This window comes from Gossypium hirsutum, chromosome A11 (assembly GCF_007990345.1).
Source record: "Gossypium hirsutum isolate 1008001.06 chromosome A11, Gossypium_hirsutum_v2.1, whole genome shotgun sequence".
Classification (NCBI taxonomy): domain Eukaryota; kingdom Viridiplantae; phylum Streptophyta; class Magnoliopsida; order Malvales; family Malvaceae; genus Gossypium; species Gossypium hirsutum.
This window is the reverse complement of record NC_053434.1, coordinates 7,328,763-7,349,769: the sequence shown is the minus strand read 5'-3', so window position 1 is coordinate 7,349,769 and position 21,007 is coordinate 7,328,763. Positions and strand designations below refer to the sequence as shown.

At 33.9% G+C, this 21,007-nt stretch overlaps 2 protein-coding genes and 1 pseudogene across 2 annotated transcripts; 2 read left to right on the top strand and 1 right to left on the bottom strand.

Annotated features, from left to right (window-relative positions):
* The first annotated feature begins 6 nt into the window (after nt 1-6).
* On the top strand, nt 7-3,255 carry LOC107910878 (uncharacterized). The gene is made up of 3 exons (XM_016838802.2): nt 7-1,341; nt 1,845-2,106; nt 2,613-3,255. The coding sequence occupies exons 1-3, from the start codon at nt 230-232 to the stop codon at nt 2,796-2,798; spliced, it is 1,560 nt and encodes a 519-aa protein (XP_016694291.2). The 5' UTR covers nt 7-229; the 3' UTR covers nt 2,799-3,255.
* Nucleotides 3,256-11,140: 7,885 nt separating this feature from the next.
* On the top strand, nt 11,141-14,160 carry LOC107911852 (probable serine/threonine-protein kinase PBL19; annotated as a pseudogene).
* Nucleotides 14,161-14,592: 432 nt separating this feature from the next.
* Nucleotides 14,593-15,549, bottom strand: LOC107911853 (FCS-Like Zinc finger 3). Its single transcript, XM_016839801.2, has 2 exons — nt 15,109-15,549; nt 14,593-14,959 (listed from the first exon to the last, which is right to left on the bottom strand). The coding sequence occupies exons 1-2, from the start codon at nt 15,219-15,221 to the stop codon at nt 14,797-14,799; spliced, it is 276 nt and encodes a 91-aa protein (XP_016695290.1). The 5' UTR covers nt 15,222-15,549; the 3' UTR covers nt 14,593-14,796.
* Nucleotides 15,550-21,007: the final 5,458 nt, after the last annotated feature.

The following is a 21,007-nucleotide window of genomic DNA, read 5'->3' as shown; positions in this document are numbered from 1 at the left end:
TGCTCTTTTAAAAAAGGATTATAAGATATACATAAAAGGAAAACATTTTCTCCAAGAGAGGCTTTTTCTAGATTGAAAAAAGAGAAAATCACTCCACTGCACACAAACAAAGGGAAAACCCAGGAAAAGAAATATTTGAAATTTTATTCCATTTGATTGAAAGCAAAATAATTTTTTTTCTTTTAGAGAAAAAGGGTGAGTTTCGGGGAAGTTGTTTTTCACGTATTTAATGCATCAGAAGAAATCGGAAGTTCAGATCGGAAAAGAAAGCAGCGGCGTCTCTTCCGATTTTAATCCTAAACCTTCAACGGTTCATCACCACCACCAACATCATCATCATAATCTTCCATCTCATCACCTGCAACATTTTAATTACCATCATAGTGTGTATCAGCTTTCCGATACAACAGCGACGCCAATTTCCGTTTTCCCTCAGATAGTTATCCAGAACCCTCCCCAAAATGACGCAATTGCGCCTGCTTCTTCATCACCTTCTTCTTCGCCGACGCCTTACAAGAGACCCCTTTTGACCCAAACGCCTTCTCTCACAAAAACCCCGACCTTGTACCGTTTTACGTCGCCCCCTCATTTCAGTTCCCCTAATGCCGCTTCCTTTTTTTCCTTCTCCATTGCTGCTAAATCTTTCCTTTATCGGATTCTCCGTCGTTTCAAGCAATTGCGCTGTCTCCGGGTTCATCTACGCTTAATCCTCCTTCTATCTCTCCCTTTTTTCTATTTCCTAGTTTCACATCCAAGCCACTCCTTTTTACTTGACTTCCTATCCGCTTTCGCTTTCTCCGCTGCACTGCTTTTTTCCCTTAACCTCGCTCTCCCTCGACTTCCTTCTATTCGTTTGTTCTTAGCCCGTTCTTTTCCAATTAAGCTCAAGCCATCATCTTCGCTCTCGAGGTCTCATTTGCCTGTTTTTTGGTCAATTGGGTCTCGACCAAAATCTGAAAAGCGAGCGAATTCGGGGTGTTGGGTTCAGGTTTATAGCAACGGAGATGTTTATGAAGGGGAGTTTCATAAGGGAAAATGTTCAGGGAGCGGCGTTTATTACTATTATTTGAGTGGACGATACGAGGGGGACTGGGTGGACGGCAAGTATGATGGCTATGGGGTGGAAACGTGGGCTAGAGGAAGCCGGTATCGTGGGCAGTATAAGCAGGGCCTTAGGCATGGATTTGGGGTTTATAGGTTCTACACTGGGGATGTTTATGCAGGTGAGTGGTCTAATGGGCAGGGTCATGGCTGTGGAATCCATACTTGTGAGGATGGAAGTCGATATGTTGGGGAATTCAAATGGGGAGTCAAGCATGGACTTGGACGTTACCATTTTAGGTAACATAAAGATCGGTTTGATTTGTTCCTATTTTACATCTTTCTGGTTTATGCTATGAATAATTTTCCTGTTTCTAATTGTTGCTTTAGTTATCAATTGATGATTTTGAGATTCACTCTTATTTTGCCATGGTTCTTGCTGTCGGAATATGCATGTAGGTTCTGTATGATCTTTTCTTCATAATGCTTTATTGTACTACCATTTGTTGAGAAGTAATATAAGGGTGTAGAGATTAGAAATTGGTATTGGTTTTGTTGCATGATCACCCTATATTGTTGGATCTGATTGAGAACCCTTTTGTTTGCTTGAATAGTAGATAGGTTTCATCTAAATGAAGGTCAAGCAATGTACAGAAAGTGTAGTATGATTACGTTTAAATGAACCTTTGCAATGTGAGAAGTGCTTTTTAATTCTAAAGAATATCCAGCTATCTGCTTCATGATCATTGTTTAGTATTTAATATACTATTTTTTATTTGAATCTTTTGATTTCCTCTATTTAGGAATGGAGATACATATGCTGGGGAATATTTTGCAGACAAGATGCACGGATTTGGTGTCTATTGTTTTGCAAATGGCCATTGCTACGAGGGTGCTTGGCATGAGGGTAGGAGACAAGGGCTTGGAATGTATACATTTAGAAATGGGGAAGCACAATCTGGTCATTGGCAAAATGGAGTTCTTAATGTCCCAAGCACACAGAACTCTACGTATCCAGTATCACCTGTAGCTGTTTATCATTCAAAAGTACTAAATGCAGTGCAGGTACTTTGACTTCTCTAATTTTAACTTTTAATCCTTTTTAAAATATCAATGAAGAGGTATTTGGTGTTGTAGGTAATAGTCTTCTACTTTGCTTGTCATTGATTTGGATAGTCCCATCTTATGGTCTTCTCAGCTGTTTGATTTGGCATGGCAAGGAAAATATTTGCATGTTCTTGGGTGATTATTATGTGAAATATCAGGGTGCAAACCTAGTGTTGGATAAATTGATGAGCCACTTTTTGCAATTTAAAAGTACCAAGAGTAGCCCAAGTTTTAGAACCCTAGCTTGTAAAATGCATACAAGAGAGGCATAATACTCGTTAAAATTTGATTATTGCAAAAATTTTCCTTGGCTTGTTTTGTGGTTAAGAATTATGCTTTGCAATGAAACGCATTTCATGATTGTTACAGTCACCATCATTTTTCTGTGACATCGCAAATCATGAAACACTGAAATGACTGGTCAAGACTGATTTTATGTATATAATCATTGGTATGATACGCAGGAGGCTCGAAGGGCAGCAGAGAAAGCTTATGATGTGGCCAAGGTAGATGAGAGAGTGAACAAGGCAGTTGCTGCAGCTAATAGAGCAGCAAATGCAGCAAGAGTAATAGCGGTTAAAGCAGTGCAAAAGCAAATGCATCATACTAATAACAATGACAACATTCCCATTCCCATTCCTATCATGTGAGACTAACAACGGCTCATTTAGTTTTGAAAATACATGAGATAGCGGCGAGAGGATGGTGGTTTGTGGGACTTTGTCAAATAGGTTTGTGTTTTTATACTGTTATCTCTTTACAGTCCTCGGTGTTTGGTCAAGAGGCTGTAAATTTACCATGCCTGGCATGGGAGAAGAGATGGCTTTAAAAGAAATTATTATTGTAAGAGCTGGGAAGAATGCCCTAGCATACAAAGAGGAAGACAAAGAGCTGAAGATGGTGATGGCACCATCCATATTTGTGGTTTAGTTATATCTGCTTTTCCTACAGTTTTGTAAAGATGAGGTAGATGATGATCATGATGTAATAATATGTAAGTGGTGGTATTGGTACGCAAGTCTGGTGAAACCTCATCCAGTCTCGGTGTTTGTTGTGAACTTCGATTGATTTGATTTTGCGATGAAGAAAATCATGCATGTTTTCTCATCTTTTCTGTTCTTTTGAGTGAGAGAGTCGTACTATTAAAATTTGCAACTTTAGGTTAAATCCGTAGTTTACCTCTTTAGTTGTCACTTTAACTTGTATTCTGTTACGAAGATTGATAGCAAATCCTATGGTGGTACTCTGTCTTTCAATTTGAGATGCGGTGGGTATAAATTAAAAAATTAATTTTTAAAAAAAATATAAATTAAATCTAAAAAGTATTATTTTTTTGGACAAATTCAATGCCAAACTCATAGTGATATGTGGTATTATCAAAATATGATATGTGATATGTGGTGAACATAAATTAAAAAATTAATTTTTTTAAAATATAAATTTTTGTACAAGTTCAGAACTGACCATCCAGCAGACGAGCATCATCCATCTTCACTGTATGTTTAACTGTTTATCATATTGTTAGAATTGCAATTTAATTCATCCTAGTGCTTTACTGAGTTTGTGTCACTTTTAATCGGCTTATCAATTCAATTAAAAAATTACAGAAATGTACTTTTGTAATTAAAATTAGTTATATTATTCGAATATTCAATTATTTTAGTTTTCTTATTTTAACAAAACCAACAAAAATATGCATATAACAAGATTTAAACCCGTGTCAAATAGATTAATAAAACTCTTCAACTTACCACTCAACCAAAAATTTATTTTAATATATTTTATACATTTTTATTTTAATATGCATAATTTATTATCTCCATCTTGTATATATTAATAATGTTGTTAATTGAGTTGGTGTTACAAGTCAACTCGACACTAACTCACAATTGATGACAATGTTATGATAAATAATTGTAGTGCTTTTAGTATTGTTATTTTGAGGTATGTATGTTGTTAATTTTGTGTTATTGTGATCAATTAGTTTCAAACCATAGTTTCATTATTTATTTGTATGTTATTTTTAAACACATTTGTATTTTAAATCTGTAATTTCCATGTGCATGTCACAAGGCTAGAACTTCAATATGGCAAATTGGTGATTTTAGACGATTTATTTACTTCAAACTTGCCTAAGTTAGCCAAATACTCGCAAGATGAGAATTCATACAAAAATTATGTAAGGCACCGAAAAATATAGTGGAAACAACTCAAAACGAAAGAGCAGCGAGAGAACTAAAAAGTCACAAGAAAACAATGTAGATAAGGTGTTTGAATAAATGCTCTGAATATCTTTTTTTAACTCAATAATCAAATACAATGGGATGATTACAATGCCTTTATTTATAGTTGAGAACCTTCAAATCCAATGGTTCAAATTGAATTATATCAACAACTAAGATTAATGTCTATCTACAATATGAGAATCCTAAGGAATTTAAACTCTATACAAATTTACCTCTTAGAATTTACATTAATTACTTTAGTAACTCTAGTTTTACTAGAATGTTTCACTGGGCCATAAAGGCTTCAAATAGATGGGTTTCTCCATGGGTTTCACGAATCGTGTCAGTTTAAGTGGGTCAAATGAGCTTCATTTAATCAATTGACCTCCATGGGATGTTTTGTGCTCAAGGGTCTCAAATTTTGATCTGCGGCCCATGACATTCTCCCTCATCATTCTCACAACACCCTCGTCACGTCTTCAAAATGAAATTGGTTCAACTCGTCTCAAAATTGCTTTAATGCCTCGGTTGACTCCCAACTAGTCTCTCTGTCGAGAATAGCCCACACTTGAAGTAATTCATGATATGAGAATAGGGAGAAGATCGTTCAGTTGAAAGTCGAGAATGTCTAAGTTTCGTCTCGCTCAAAGCACATGTATTATTTCGAGAAAATTTTTATTGTTATAAATATAACAAATCGACTTGATTTTCAAAATTTGTGTTTTTCTATTCTACAAAAAAAAATCATTTTCAAATTGATTTTTTTCCATAGTTGCTCGCACTGATAACTCATCCAATGACACATTATTAACTTTCAAGACTTGATAAATGTTAAAAATAACATGTTTTAACCTCATTCTTAACACGTTTTTTGGTGACTATTCGATGTTAATTGTACATTTTATACTCCTAATCCTTTAAATTCATATTTTAATACTTAATAGAACAATTGAGAACAAAAGGAGAGAAAATTGGAGCGTTGGAGCAAGTTGAAGGAGCCACACGGGCTACACCTTTTCACATGGTCAGATAACACGATTGTGTGAGTCACATGGGCATGTGGTAAACTGTGTCAAATTCATAGGATTGTGCATTGAACAGCGAAAAATCAAGATTTTTATGTTTTTCGGGCATTCTAATAGGTATATATGACAAAAATAAGGAGATAAGAGGGGGCCATTAGAGAATATTCAAGAAAAACACTATTGAAGCCGGTTTTGAAGTAAATTTCTGTTAAGATTGAAGATTCCAAGTAATTTCTTAGGGAGTTATCATGAATTTTTTTATTTTTTTCGGTTATACTATATCTTGAGCTTTTCTATTTTTGAGCATGAACTAATTTTTTAAATACTTACAAAAATGAATATATGATTTTTGTTTGATTTTTGTTTTACCCAATAAATACTTAATTTTATATTCTCAATCATACGTGCGGTTTGATATTTTTGCAAATTAATTCTGATAACAGCGTATAAGAATCCTGGTAGCTTGGGCGGGAGGATTCAAATATATATATATATATCATCTCAGCAACTCTAAAAAACAGCTTTAATTGAAGTCTATGGCTAGGCTACCCAAATAAGGAAGATAATAAACTGCAGCATGAAATGAGCAACAGAAAACTTTTATGTAAAATAGTTATCAGAAATTCCCATTACAAACGTCGTGAGGAGCCCCAGAAATACAATTTCTAACAGATTGAGGAGAAATTTTTGTTTTCTATGTCAGTGCAGTCAATTGCAACTTATTTTACAATTAGATACAATACAACTTGGTTAGTTTGTTTGCTTATTTTGACTCAATTGCCGTGAGTGACTATTATCATGCATATCTTTAAGAATATTGAGCGTTAACAAAATGTTTTAAACTGCATAATTCGTGTGCAACTCCAGCTATATATTTAATTACAACTCAGCAACTCAGTACTAATCAACACAGAAACCACAGGACGTAGCTGCAAATCATTAGTGTAAAGCTTTTTAATAGCAACCTCGAAAGGCTCATCAGCAGGCTTGATTGTACCTTTGTAGATGCTCCTGAAGCCGCCTTCGCCAACCTAATGTAGCAGATCGAAATTACAAGTGGCTTCCCTAAGCTCTGAAAAAGAGAAGACCTCAAATTGTGAGATTTTGCTTCGTACAACTCGGGTGTGTTATGAGGAGAAGCTGCTGAGCCTGCGGAAGAAGACTTTGAGATCCGGTCAGGCCCTGAACATCCCTCTGCTTTTCTTTCTCCTTTCAACTCTGGGTCTGATCTTTGCCCCTGGCTTCTAAACTTGTCTTTGAAAGAGCGAAAACTCTTCATTGCAGGATAGGATATTTAAAAGAGGTAGAAGAACGGCAGATCTTCTACCGCTAGAAAAAAAAGTACAAAATATATGTATGCTAATCAATAACCTAAATGACACACAACAAAGAAAGGTGATTAACATGAAAATGGTTTAAGAGATTCCATAGTGGCAGCCATGGAAAAAGGCAGAAAACCAAACGTTCTAGAAAAATACAGCTGAAGTAAATATAGAAAATTGAAGTCGGTAGGAGATAGATAATAAGAGACGAAATTACATTAACCAAAGCTAAGGATCACTTTATGAACAACTATAAAGCTTTGCATTAAACGGAAACTTCCATAAAAGTTGCCATTTCATGCAAAGTTTTGCTTCGTCTTTATCCTCGGAAAAATCTGACGGCGTGGATTGTTTTCCAAAAGGAGCTGAAACTCAGATGAGTGGGTCTCTCCTTCCGTAACTAGGACTGGGTAGTGTTGTATTATGAGACTGAGTTGACCTTTTACTTTCCATGCCTCTCTGTGTCACTCGGATTTTATAACCAGAAAACCAAAAAAAGAGAAGCAGCCTTTGTTTCTCTTCTTTTTTTGTTCTTCCTATCTTTCGTCAATGCCAAGTAGGAAACTCCCCATCTCAATTCACTATAACAGCAGCTCCTACTGACCTGATCTTGGTACCCAGTGTAATATTAAGAAGCTGACACAGATACAAACTGCCTTTCTAATTCATACACCTTGATGCGAAATAAATGCCATTTTCTTTCCACAACTAACAGATACAGAAGCTGTAAATTCCCATCCCAATTACTAAAGAAGATAAAGCCAAGTTGCAAATTCAAGTATTATTTGAAAACGATGCATTATCAATCAATAGACAATTGCCAGGGATGGCTGTGTGATATCCCTGAAGTAAAAATGGGCTGGGTTTTGGACTTATATGATTTAAGTAAAAGTGGGTCAGAAGAATTGAGCTCATTTGAACCGACATAACCCATTGTTTAATCTCACCAACAAGTAAAATAGTAAGAAGCCGACACGACCCCCCCCCAATAGGATTTAGGAGCCAATTACACATTTTTTTTAAATTTTATAATTTTCAATAATAAAATATTATGGAAAGGTTCAAATGTAACATAAAAAAAATCAAAACGTGTTTAATTTATGCCATAAAAAATTATAAATTACATTTGAAATATTCAAAAATTAAAAACTACCGAATTTTTAAGTTATAAAATCTATTTAATATATTACCTAATTACAAAATTTAATTAGTTCATTTGATAAATAATAATTTTAACGATAAATGTTTGATGGATAATGTTAAAAATATAAAAATAATTAGAAAAATTGACAAAAAATTATTAAGTAACTTGTTATCTACTTATTATTTTTAACCTTTTCTCATTCAAAAATTTTATCATTTGTTTTTTCAATTTGAATTATTACACATACTTAAAAAAATTAAATTACTGAAAATATTAATTTTCAGTTTATTTAATTTTTTGATCGAATTATCAAAACAAGATCGATGTCATAATCATCAATGATCCACAAATTTTTCATAATGTTTCATTTTCACCTGCTAAAGATTGTATTTCACCATTTATCATCCACTAATTTTACTAATATTTTCTTCTTCTTTTTTTATACCCATGATAAAACTTAAACTTAAAATAGATTTGAAAGGGAATTTACTCATGGAATTTACACATAGTGAAACTCTAAACTAACCACTTACGAGATATTTAATTTATAAAATATAAGATTATTTGGAAATAAATTTATTGAAATATAAAATAATTTAGCATATTATTAGATATATTTCATCACCCTATTTGATTAATTTAAGATTTTGTTTGGTAGTTAAGGAATTTTAAAATTACAAAAAAAAAACATGTTTCACAAAATTATTATTGGCATAAAATTTGTTTTTTTTCTCAAAACTTGAATATTAAAATATAATAATCATTTGTAAAATTTAATTTTAATTATATAAATTATAATTTAAATATTAAAATACAAACATTACAAATTCAATTATAAAATATTATATATTTGAATTTAATTTAAATATGAAAATAATTTTACATCCAATATGAGTATTATTAAATGTTCAAAATGTGATTTGATTCCAAAAGTATTTTTTTAAACCTAAAATGTGAAAACTATAAAATTTTTTTAAGGCTTCAAAAATTAATTGTTTTGTATTGATAATGGATTTTTAAATGATTTAACCCAAAACACTTATGAAAAGTTTAATATTCATGGAACTTTGTTAGCTTTCATCATCTTTTAAAAAAGTCTTTTAACCTCTAAATTGGTATATAAATTATACCATTTCCCTCACATTGATATCTAAATTTTTTTAGTCACGCGAGGAACCTGAACTAATTTTTTTCTAAATTGGTATCATAATTAATCCATCAATTAATCAAATCATTAAGTTTATTTTAAAAAAATTTAACCTATAAATCGATACTTAAGTTATGTCTTTTTTCCTAAGTTTGCATTTAAAAAAATTACTCATTTTATACTAAAATGTTATATCCGTTTAAAAAAATTAACCAACAGTAGATAGTCACGTCACATAAACTTTTAAAAAGTAATTCTTTTATTTCTTTCTTTTAGATTATTTCTCTCTCTTTTTGTCTTCCTATTTTACTATTTATTTTCTTTATTTCTTAATTTGTAATGTCAAGCAATATCAAAAATGCTCGAAATCCACCCTCCCAAAGCCGAGACATTGGCAAGTATTTTTGTTTTCGTACTTCACTACCTCGACTTAATAAGATAAAAAAAGTTATTTTATCTATCAAAACTAATGTTCTCAAAATCAGACTAGTTGTACCGGGATCTAATCAGAATACAGGTCTAAAGATAGGGGTTGAACGAATTGACCTACGAACCAATACAAACTGATTGAGTTAAGCTAAAAAACCCAGTTGAATTGATTTTCTCCATTTTAAATATATGTATTTTATTTTTATGAGTTTTTTAATAATTTATTTAATCGAACTAAACGAATTAATCAAACTGGAAACAAGTGACTTGACCAGTTTAACTATTAGATTGATTCTAAATATTTTGATCAAAATGCTCACATTTGTTTAAGAAGCCCAAGATGTGAGGAAGAAGATATAAAGAAAAGTATATGAAGAGAAAATATTGCTTTTTTGTCTTGGTTTATGAAGCAGTTTTTAACTGGTTATTTAAAAAAAAAATTAATGATTTAACTAAAGCTAACAAAGGTAAAAAAGTTAATTTAGGTATTATTCATGGTAAAAGAAAAATGCTTAGGAATCAAAATAGAAAAACGAAATAGTTTAGATATTTATTTATGAGATAAGTCTCTTTTTTTTTTTAAGCAGAACGGTTAAACTACTAAAAGTACCAATTTAAGAAAAACATAATTTATGTATTATCTGTAACAAAAACATATTTTAGATACCAAAATAAAAAAGAAATTATAATTGAAGTACTAATCTGCTATAAATATGGCAAAAAATATGGTGGAAGAATTAAACCTGAGGGTGATATCCTGGGAGGGGTAACCCAAGCTTTTAAGAGAAAACACAAGAGAAAAGAATAATAGATGAGGGTGCAGTGTAGGGTTCCAAAGAAGCAGGAAAAGGAAAAGAAGGGGGATACTGGTTCAACGAATCAACGCATCGGAAATGGTAGATGATGATTATAAAAACCTTAGCAAAAATTCATATTTTAATAAATTCAGCTTCAAGGACAAACTCAGTTACCTTGAATATCTTAACATTACAATTGTAATTTGCAAATCAAGCGTGAGTTAAAATGGCAGGCAAAACATTTTAGAGTGAAATAAATTCAACCCAAACCAAGTTGTATTAGTGCTTACAAATTAGTGGTATTAGTGCAATGTGTTTTTTAAGATTTTATAATTAAACCTAGTTGTAAGTTGTCAAAATCTCAAGCGGGGCCCCACACCATCTTCCTCGTGTTGACCACTAGTGTGTCTTGTTAAGACATGTCACGTTACTTCCTCAGTTCTTTCGATGTCGATGAATGGGTTTTCCCCCTTTTATGGCGAAAGGGATTTATGTCCCTAAACAAAAGCAATTTTTTGTCCCTGTAATGCAATGCTGGCGTCTTAGAAACTGTGTAATCCGATACATTTTATTGCTTTTTCAAGTTCACAAAGCAACTCCTGGGGTGCTTAAAAAGAGAATTTGGGGATTATGAACTTAACAATCATGCATCAATGGAGATTTTGATAGATAGGATCCTGTTTTGTTCTTTTCAAGGCGGAAAAATCACATGGGGCGAAAAGTGAAACTTTTAAATGGCAGGCTGTTATAATGAAAGTTGAGATAAGGAGTTACCCTTTGACGAAAGGCAGGAGAAGAAAGGAACAAGGGGGGGGGGGGTAAGTAAAAGGTCAAACTCAATGACTCTAGTAGGCTAGTCGAAAGACATTTGTTTTCATTTATTTATTGTTTTGAATTTAGGCTGTCAGCTAAAACCGACTCGGCTCGGTTTCAATTCGTTGAATTCAACAATCACAAAAATAGTGGTACACAAAGCTTGAGTTAGGAAAACAGTCCACGCTTGTCCAATATCCCAACCAAACCAGCTGATTTTCAAAGGATAACCCACGAAGCAAAGCTCTGCAAGAAACGAAACCACGACTTTCATGGAAATCTCCCAAACCAAACCCTCTTGTACTTGAAATATTCGTCAAGTAACGAATGAGGTAAGCCCTTAGCTTTGCTTAATTTTACTTTACGTATCTATCTCCTATCAACTTCAATTACCTATATTTACTTGTGCTGTATTTTTCTAGAACCTTGTTTTTTTCATTTGCTTCTCCATCGTTGACATACACATCTTGTTTCCTTAATCGGGTTTTCCTTTAATCTTCACCCTTCTTGCGTTACATTGACCTTTTTTTTTTCCTCTTTACAGTTGACGGTGTGTTCTTTGCCTTTTTCCCGTTCCTGCCATTTTGGACGAATTCTTATTGTTAATCACCTTTCTTTGATCCTTCAACTTTTCCTTGGTTTGTGTCGACTAAGATATTGATTATCATACTGTTATTTTGCAGATTTTTGTAGCGGTAGAAGATCTTCTATTTTTATAGCTCTTTTAAATATCTTGCAATGAAGTGTTTTCACTATTTCAAGGACAAGTCTAGAAGCAAGGGGCAAAGATCAGCTCCAGAGTTGAAACAAGAAAGAAAATCAGAGGGATATTCTGGGCCTGACCGGATCACAAAGTCCTCATGCTCTACCTCTGTGGCTTCTCCGCGTAGCATACCGGAGTTGTACGAAGCAAAAGCTCACAATTTGAGAGTCTTCTCTTTCTCAGAGCTTAAGCAAGCCACTCGTGATTTCAATTTGCTACATAAGATTGGCGAAGGCGGCTTCGGAAGCGTCTATAAAGGTACAATCAAGCCTGCTGATGGAAAGGGTGAGCCTTTCGAGGTTGCTATTAAAAAGCTTAACAAGAATGGTTTGCAGGTATGTCTTTTTGCTCTGTCTGGTAACCTGTTGAAAATGCATTTTTCGCGTTCTGGCCCACGTTTGCAATAGGGATTCCTGTTCTGATTATACTAAATTTCCCATTATTTTAGTTTTCATGGAGTATTGTGGGCTTGGACTATTTGGTTCCAATAGGAATTTCTGATGACACTGTAAAACTTAAAAAAGGTCTCTTGTTTATTTCATGATGCTGTTTATGCTCTTCCTTAAGTAGGTAGGCTAGCAATAGACTCCAATTAAAGTTTTCTCCTTTTCCTTTAGTTCTTATCAGACCGCAATTTATCTTGGGTTTGCTCTTTTGATTATTCTAAATTTCCCATTATTTTAATCTTAATGGAGGCTGGGGATTACTTGGTCTCTTTTTAGGTTCATGTTTACTTGTGGGAGTTAGTAAAGGTCCAGTAAGAATGGTTGACATTAATCTGTATATTTTAGTACGTAATCAATCCATCTTACTAAGCAAGTCATTCATGTTACAGCAATTATGCCAGTTATTCTTACCTGCAAGGTTCTTGTCTCCTGTTAACGAGAAACATGTTGATATATACCACCCAACCATTCTTAAATGGCAATGACTGTTGTGTCATTTCATACTTGTCTTTGATCCATATAGGGGCATAAGCAATGGGTGGCGGAAGTTCAATTTCTGGGTGTTGTTGAGCACCCCAATCTTGTCAAACTCATCGGATACTGTGCTGTGGATGGAGAAAGAGGGATCCAACGTCTACTGGTGTATGAGTTTATGCAAAATAAGAGCTTAGAAGATCATCTTTTCCGACGGGCGTTCTCACCTCTTCCTTGGAAAACAAGATTACAAATAATACTGGGAGCTGCTCAAGGATTAGCGTACCTGCACGAGGGATTAGAAGTTCAGGTTCCTTTCTAAAACACAAACTATATATGCATTTCTTTTTAATATTACATTCATATAATAGAAACCACAACATTTACTCTTTCTGTTTTGCGGATGATTAAGAGCTACATGTTCGTTTTTCTGGTTATCTAAATCTATGGTTTGATAATAATGCAATGCAAAGATCATATACCGAGACTTCAAAGCCTCCAATGTGTTATTGGATGAGAAGTTGAATCCGAAGCTTTCAGACTTTGGACTGGCAAGGGAGGGGCCAATGGCTGGGCGTACGCATGTTTCAACAGCCGTTAGTATTCCATTTTGTTTGCTTTGAGTAATATGATATATCTTATGCATGGTTGTAACAAGGTTTTAATATTACATGTGATCAGGTAGTTGGGACATACGGTTATGCTGCTCCTGATTACATTGAGACAGGACATCTAACCGATAAGAGCGATGTATGGAGTTTCGGTGTGGTATTATATGAGATGCTTTCAGGCAGGCGGTCATTAGAAAGAGGCCGCCCAAAAGCAGAGCAGAAACTCTTGGATTGGGTGAAACAATTCCCCCCGACAGTAAAAAGTTCAGCTTAGTAATGGATCCTCGACTTGAGAACCAGTATTCAATTAGTGCTGCTCGAGAAATTGCGAAGTTAGCAGATACTTGTTTATTAAAAAGTCCAAAGCAGCGGCCCAAGATGAGTGAGGTGGTGGAGAGATTGAAGCGGATAATCCAAGTTTCAGGGGAAGGAAGCGCCGAAGAAATGGAGAGTCATCCCGAGGCATCTGAATCTGAAATAAAAGCAGCAGCAGGTGAAACAGAAACAGATCATCAAGAGAGAGTGTCGGAAACATGGAAGAGGCGGATGGCACACCTTGCGAAATTGGGGGAGCATGTGGAAGGTGCAAGTAGGAGGAGATTGATGATGTTGCAAAGGGCCAGAGTGCCTGTCCTCCATTAGTGTAGTCAGTAGTGGGCGACTAGTGGATGTTAGCCATAGCGGCAGTGATTGTTAATTAAGGAAACGTTTGATTAGTGGGTGGAGAGTGGCGTGATAGTGAGCAGGACAAACTGAATATGAATATGATGGTTTCTTTAGTTTAAAACGCCAATGATCATCACTATATAATATCAATCTCTCTTCTTCTTTTTTGTAGAATGATAATATTTATTTATCAAATTAATCAAATCGACGCCTCCATCGAAAATCTGTGATTGTTGATGAAGGACGCATTTGATGAATATGATGGGTCTGCACTATTTAATCCCACACATTAAGTGCTTTCATCTTCTAACCTTAGTCCCTACCCTGCTATGGGGGATACAAGACTAATAATGACTTAAATAAAATAAAGCAGGCACACCTCAACACTGAATATATCGTTCATACATGTTCACATTCAGCCTGCTTAGGTTTAGCATATATTGTTATGTATTAGTTCCACACTATAATCAATCGTTCTACTTTGCCCTTTCCCTCTATTTGATCTTAGAAATCAGGCACGGGTACCGAAAGAAGTGCCTTGGAAACTTCACTCCATCAAAACTTCAGCATTAACACAAATGATAAATCTTTTAACACCTTTTTTTTTTCCATTAAACTGCACAATCCGATAACCCATCTCCTTTATAAACATCCAGGCCTCAACCATCAACCCCAGAAAAAGAAAAAGTAAAACTGAAAATACAAAACTCCGTCGAAGTTTTCTTCTTCTTTTTGTCTAACTCAAAATTGATACATCAGTCTGCTAAAAAAAGCAAGATGATGGGATTAGGCCACAGCAACCGTGCCGGTCCGTACAGCTTTGTTAGGAGTGGAGTTCTGGGCATCTGATTTTCTAAGAGATCTACCCGATTTCCAGTTCTTTTCTCTTGCTTCATCCATCTCCATCTGTTCTTGTCTACACTCTTTGCTGCAAAACGGCGTATTCCCTCTGCAATATTTCCAAACAAATATACCCATCAATCACAACCACTCAAATCAATGAAAATTTCCCATCTTTACTAAATAACTAGTATTAACGTTTTCACAGTTAAACACAAATTAATGAATTTAAAAACAAACGAATAATAAAGGACTAACCTGTACATGAAAATATCGGAATCGCGAAGCGATTTGCGACAAAGAGAGCAGGCATCGAGATAGTGCGCCTCGTACTGATCCGCCTGACCATCGTAATAATAATAACCCGACATGACTCGCTGCTATCAACACAAAGGAAAAACAAGGAAGAGTGGCTATGCCTGTGAAGGGAGAGGGGGAGAACAATTGAAGCTTGGTTGCTATATTTAAAGTACACGGAGCTTCCAGACTTTTAAAAAGGAAAAGCTTTGACTTGGGGAAATCAAGTACTACCCGCTCTATTATATAAACGCTAAATCCCATCACTTGGTGGCAGGTGTTAGAATTTCATTGGGCTCGTGCAAACATAAGTGGTTTAGGATGAGCTTCTGTATTATACAAATGCTAGATTATAAGTAGGCTATCCTCCCTTGCCCTAAAAGTTTATTTTATGAAAGTGGTGCTTTTCTGTTACTATTTTTCCGTTTTCTTTAATGATAATAATTTATGAATAAGAATAATTAAAATGCTATATTCTCTCTCTCTCTCTCTCTCTCTTTCTCTCTTTTTTGCATATTTTTCAGTTGAGTCCCTCTTGTGTTGGGTATTTCTCATACACCCATGAATTTTCTTATTATTTAAGGTGTTTGGATGTTACTTCGGATTCTCTTCTCTTAGACATTTGGCAATGAAAAAAAAAAAATATGCATGGTTCATTTTAGCTAGCGGTATATTAGTTTCCAACAACGGCCATAATCGTTTGGCCTTGAGATGCTCTTTTTCATTAATTGCTTGCTGTCCCAAGTTTAATAAATAATTGGTGCTTAAGTGGCTAATGAATTTCCCTTAGTAATTAAACTCACCAATGCTAGCATTTATTATGGTTCAATGAACTCATCTCTGCCGTAATCCAGATGATACATACGTTGCTTGCATATTAGTGAAGTGTTAGACATTTGTTTCAAGTAGCGGATATTGCCTTTACCTTGTCATTTACTGCCATTGGTAGTATTCATGAATGATGGTCCATGTACTGTATCGCATTTCTCATACAAATCAGCTACCATTCCTTTGTTTTGCAAATGATTTGATTGATAGTGAACCCTTTATAATTTATTTTATTCTACTCACCAGTTTTCATAAAATAAACGTAATTATATTTTAATTACCAATTTGTTGAATTATATGAATATTTAAAGAAAATCATGAGTGTCCATAAAATTAAGAATAAACCAATCATAAATGGTGATGCAATTGTTTGAAATTTGATGGGAAATTATATAAATGATTGAGAGGGGTTGTTTAGCAATTATGGAGGAGGATGGGAACAATATGGGAACCTCAATAATTTGAAATTTCATAATATATTGATGGGAAAAAAAATTGTGGGCGCTTTCATGAATCCTCTGGTGGAGGAGTGGACCACTTGTTTTGGGACCCTTTCTTTGCTTTACGTCCAACAAGGGGATAAGTAATGAGTAATAAGTTATTAGGGTAAACTAACTAGTTGGTCATCTAATATTTAGGGTCTTTTCATTTTGGTCATTTAAAATAAATTTCTTGTAATTTGGTCACCCAACTTTCAATATGTTTTCATTTTAGTTAATTGTACACTCCACATCATATTTGCACTTTCATTTTTGTCACCCAAAAAATATATTTTTTAAGTAATTGGGGTTAAGAAAAATCAAAGATTAAAGTGAAAAGTGGTAGAAATTAAAATAATACATAAAAATTGTTAAATTGTGCTTATTTATCTTATTGCTGAAAATTCTAATTTTGAGGTTTGAAATATAAATTTTTAAATATTAATATTCAAAATTATAGTAGCAAATTGGTTGGCATTATCAATGGATAAAAAATTTCAACAATTTATTTTGGTGGTTTTGAATTATTTTAAAAGATTATTAATGGAAATGATTATCTTTAATAGTTGTCTACGAAACCTAAATTTCTTTTGAGTACATATATTAATCTTCTATGCGAAGCTAAAAAAGAAAAAAAATCCTTACAATTAATTAAATTAATTAATTTTATATTTCTTTCCAAACAAAACTTATAATTTATGCATGCCTTCTTTATCCAAACGAAGAATAAATAATTAATTTAATTAATTGAAAGCATTTTTTTTACTTTTAGCTTAACATATTCAAGATTATATAAGAATTTTATTTTCGTAGATAGTTATTAAATATGAGTTATTAGAGTTGATTTCATTAAGAAATATTTGGAAACATAAAATAAAATTTTAAATTTTAAAAGGAAATTAGAATTAATTTTAATATTGTAATAATAAATTGATTGACATTATCAACGGATAAAATATTTTTAATAATTTATTTTGAAGTTTTGAAATTTAAAATTTCAATATTAAAAAAAGATCAGAATTTTTAACGCTTTGAGTGACTAAAATGAAAGTATTTTAAAAGTTGAGTGACCAAAATGAATGTTCCTTAAAAGTTGGGTGACCCAACTAGTGAATTTACCCTAAGTATTATTATGAAGGTCCACAACTTGTGGAAAAAAATAAAAAGGGAATAGAACCTATGAAACCGAACTCGGAGCTGAGTAGATGTTGGCCCCACCAGCCCAACAAAAGCATCGAATAGTGGGGCCCGCATGACGCATGATCCAGCTTGCCCTTTTTCCTAGGTCCTTGTCTCCAGCTGCCCGTGTACTCCGGTCAGCTTCTCCCAACGTCCTCCTTTTTAATTGCCCGGGACACGTGCACCTCCATGGGAATTGGGGGATCACCAGCGCAGCACCATAGAATTCATATGCACGTGCTACGTGGGAACTGCGTGGAAGAATGGAACGGTCACGATTTCTTGTGGTAAAGGCGGATCTCGTTCCACGCTGGACCCATCACGATGGGGGAGTGGGGTTCACTTGCACGTGATTCTTGTCCCAACCTCCCCACGTTGGAGCACGAGCTTGTCAAGTGAAGTCGTCAGTGTTTTAAAATGCCTGCGAGTGGCCACTTTCGTTTTACTACTTCGATTGCATGAGTGAAAATAATAATGTTTTATTTGATATTATTGGCATAACCACTTTCTTTGCTCAGCAATTTCATAAATAATAAAAAAAGTCATTTTGGTACTTTATTTTAATTTATTTTAATTATTAAATTTATATTTTTATTAAATTATTTTAAAATAAATAAAAAATTAATATTTATTAGCTTTATTGATATATATATGTGGATTATCATATGAATAACATATTAATATTTAATAATAATTATAATTATTCAACATTTATTATAGGGGAAAAAGGGAAATAGGTTCCACCTCCTCGGGAGATTTTAGGTTGGATCTTGTTAATCATTTAATTCCAAGTTTTTACACTAATATAAATGTGGTTAAATGACGTACTTTGTGTAGTGGAATTGAAAAGTAGGTTTACATGTTGATTGTGATTTGTACGGGGCAACATACAACTACTTTTTGTAAACTTTATACTACCAATTATAATATGAATTGCTAATTATAAACGCAGAAGGTAGGGAAATAGGGTTTCGTGCTTTTAAGTCTTTAACCCACTTGCGTTGCGGGATCAGTGGCAATAGCACTGGACTGGACCACAGATAGGCCGCATGTGTGGAATAACATTGCTACTTGCTACACCACCAATATTCCATCGTCAAATTAAATCTTCAATTTAAATATCTAATTTTCCTATCTTTTTCTATAACCAAACTAGATCGATTTTTGTTAGGTTAATATATTAATGGAAGCCTTTAAATATCTTATTATATTTTGTTTTTATTTAAAATATATATTAAATTGATTATTTTTATTAAAATTCCATTTATTTTTATGGTTGAAAATTAATATAATTGATAAAATAACTAATTACATGTACTTCATGTTGAGGTATAGAGAATAACTTTTAACATTAGAACTAGATAAAATTTTAACAAGACTAATTTACTCTTAAATCTAATAAAAAGGTAAAATATAATTTGAATCATCGTAAAAAGGTTTCCTGGTAATTTTATCCTATTTGTTACTACTGTCTTTCAAATACATACCGCAATTGGATTAAAGTAAATCCAGCTCTCCACCCACAAATCTGGTGGATAAATGAGGGAAACAACAAAGAAATGCTAATAAAAACACAACTCCCCTCCTTTTGTCTTCTCAAAAAGGGCCTTACCACTCTCATTATCCAGATCATTACACTACTAAATACGTATGACCTTGGCTCCTGATTGTTAATTGAGTTAGTTTCTGATTTGTCTGGCCTGGGTTTTGTGATTCTTTTGCCATGTATGTAAGTTTAGTCTTTGGTTGATTGTAACCCCCTTTCTTTGATCATAGTTTTCATATTATCAAAAGAAAGGAAAAAAGCTAATAACAACAAGTAATAATCATCTAAAAATAACTTTTTTTGGGATAAAGAAGACACAGTTTAATGGGGGCGTTTAGTACCTGAATGTTGAAGCTTATAATATTTTGTTTGAAGCATTTCTCTAATAAATTAATTTCATATATCTTTTTTCAAACAAATAAACTGAAGGTTGAAGTTTAATGAAACCCCTTATCTTCGTATCTCTTTGTATTAGGGATGGAGCGTCTGTTAACATTAATGGGAGACAACATTAATGGCAAACAATACAAAGTGGTGCAAGTTTAGCACCCTAAAGTTGACTTTGAAAAAGTGGCATGGGATAATTTTTTTTTGGTCCTTGAGATAATGGGCTATTTATTGTTTGGTCCTTAAACCTCAACTATAAATAGGCCTTCTCATTTCTCATTTCAATTCATCCCAACCAATCTTTCTCTCTTAGTTTTCTCTCTTCTCCCATTTGAGAATTCTTAAGGAATTCTATTTGTTTGTAATATTTTGGAGATAGTAAAGTTATCATCTGGTGTTAGTGCCCGAGGACGTAGGTATAATTTACCGAACCTCGTTAAAACTCTTGTGTTCTTTCTTGTCCTATTTTTCTTTCAATATTTGAGGGTATAATAGTAGTATTTAATTGTGCTATTAAATTACTATAGAAGGGATATTCTGTCTAAGGAAAGACTTGGTATTTAAGAGATCCATGTGATCCACCTCTCTTTCCTGGGAATTGAACTTTGTGTGATTTTTTAGTACAATAATTTACACGCTTCCGACCCTATTGGAACAACAAGTGGTATCAAGAGCCGAAAGTTAATCGTAGTATGCTCTGTGGTTGCAGTTTAAACTGATCTTCCACATCAGAAAAGATTTCCTTAGGTATATTGAAAGATTATGGAGAAAACGATCGGTGTAGGAGCTTCAACATCGTCCATGTGGACAAGATCGACAATTGCAAATGCAAGACTGGCCGTGGAGATCTTTGATGGCACAGGCCATTTTGGTATGTGGCAAAGTGAGGTTCTAGATGCCCTTTTTCAGCAGGGTCTAGACATTGCCATTGATGAAGAGAAACCAGATGATGTACAGGAGAAAGATTGGAAGGCGATCAATCGGTTGGCATGTGGCACAATTCGATCATGCCTTTCTCGAGAGCAGAGGTATGCTTTTTCAAAGGAGACTTCTGCAAATAAGTTGTGGGTGGCACTTGAAGAAAATTTTTTGAAGAAAAACAGTCAAAATAAGCTCCACTTGAAGAAAAGACTGTTTCGCTTCACATACGTCCCAAGTACCACAATGAATGATCACATCACCAAATTTAATCAGTTAGTCACTGATTTGCTGAATATGGATGAGACATTCAAAGATGAAGATTTGGCTTTGATGCTGTTGGGGTCACTTCCTGAGGAGTTTGAATTCCTAGAAACTACTCTACTTCATGGCAGGAGTGATATATCTCTGAGCGAAGTCTGTGCGGCCTTATACAGTTATGAACAGAGAAAGAAAGACAAACAGAAAAACTCAATCAGAGATACAGAAGCTTTAGTAGTCCGAGGTCGTTCATACACTCGGA

What these genes read in the sequence shown, in the direction of transcription:
- LOC107910878 (XM_016838802.2), top strand. Translation starts at nt 230, where the DNA reads ATGCATCAGAAGAAATCGGAAGTTCAGATCGGAAAAGAAAGCAGCGGC. An exon ending in CTTGGACGTTACCATTTTAG is followed by an intron (nt 1,342 to 1,844) that starts GTAACATAAAGA and finishes TCCTCTATTTAG; the next exon opens with GAATGGAGATACATATGCTG. An exon ending in AAGTACTAAATGCAGTGCAG is followed by an intron (nt 2,107 to 2,612) that starts GTACTTTGACTT and finishes TATGATACGCAG; the next exon opens with GAGGCTCGAAGGGCAGCAGA.
- LOC107911853 (XM_016839801.2), bottom strand. Translation starts at nt 15,221, where the DNA reads ATGTCGGGTTATTATTATTACGATGGTCAGGCGGATCAGTACGAGGCG. An exon ending in TCCGATATTTTCATGTACAG is followed by an intron (nt 14,960 to 15,108) that starts GTTAGTCCTTTA and finishes GAAATATTGCAG; the next exon opens with AGGGAATACGCCGTTTTGCA.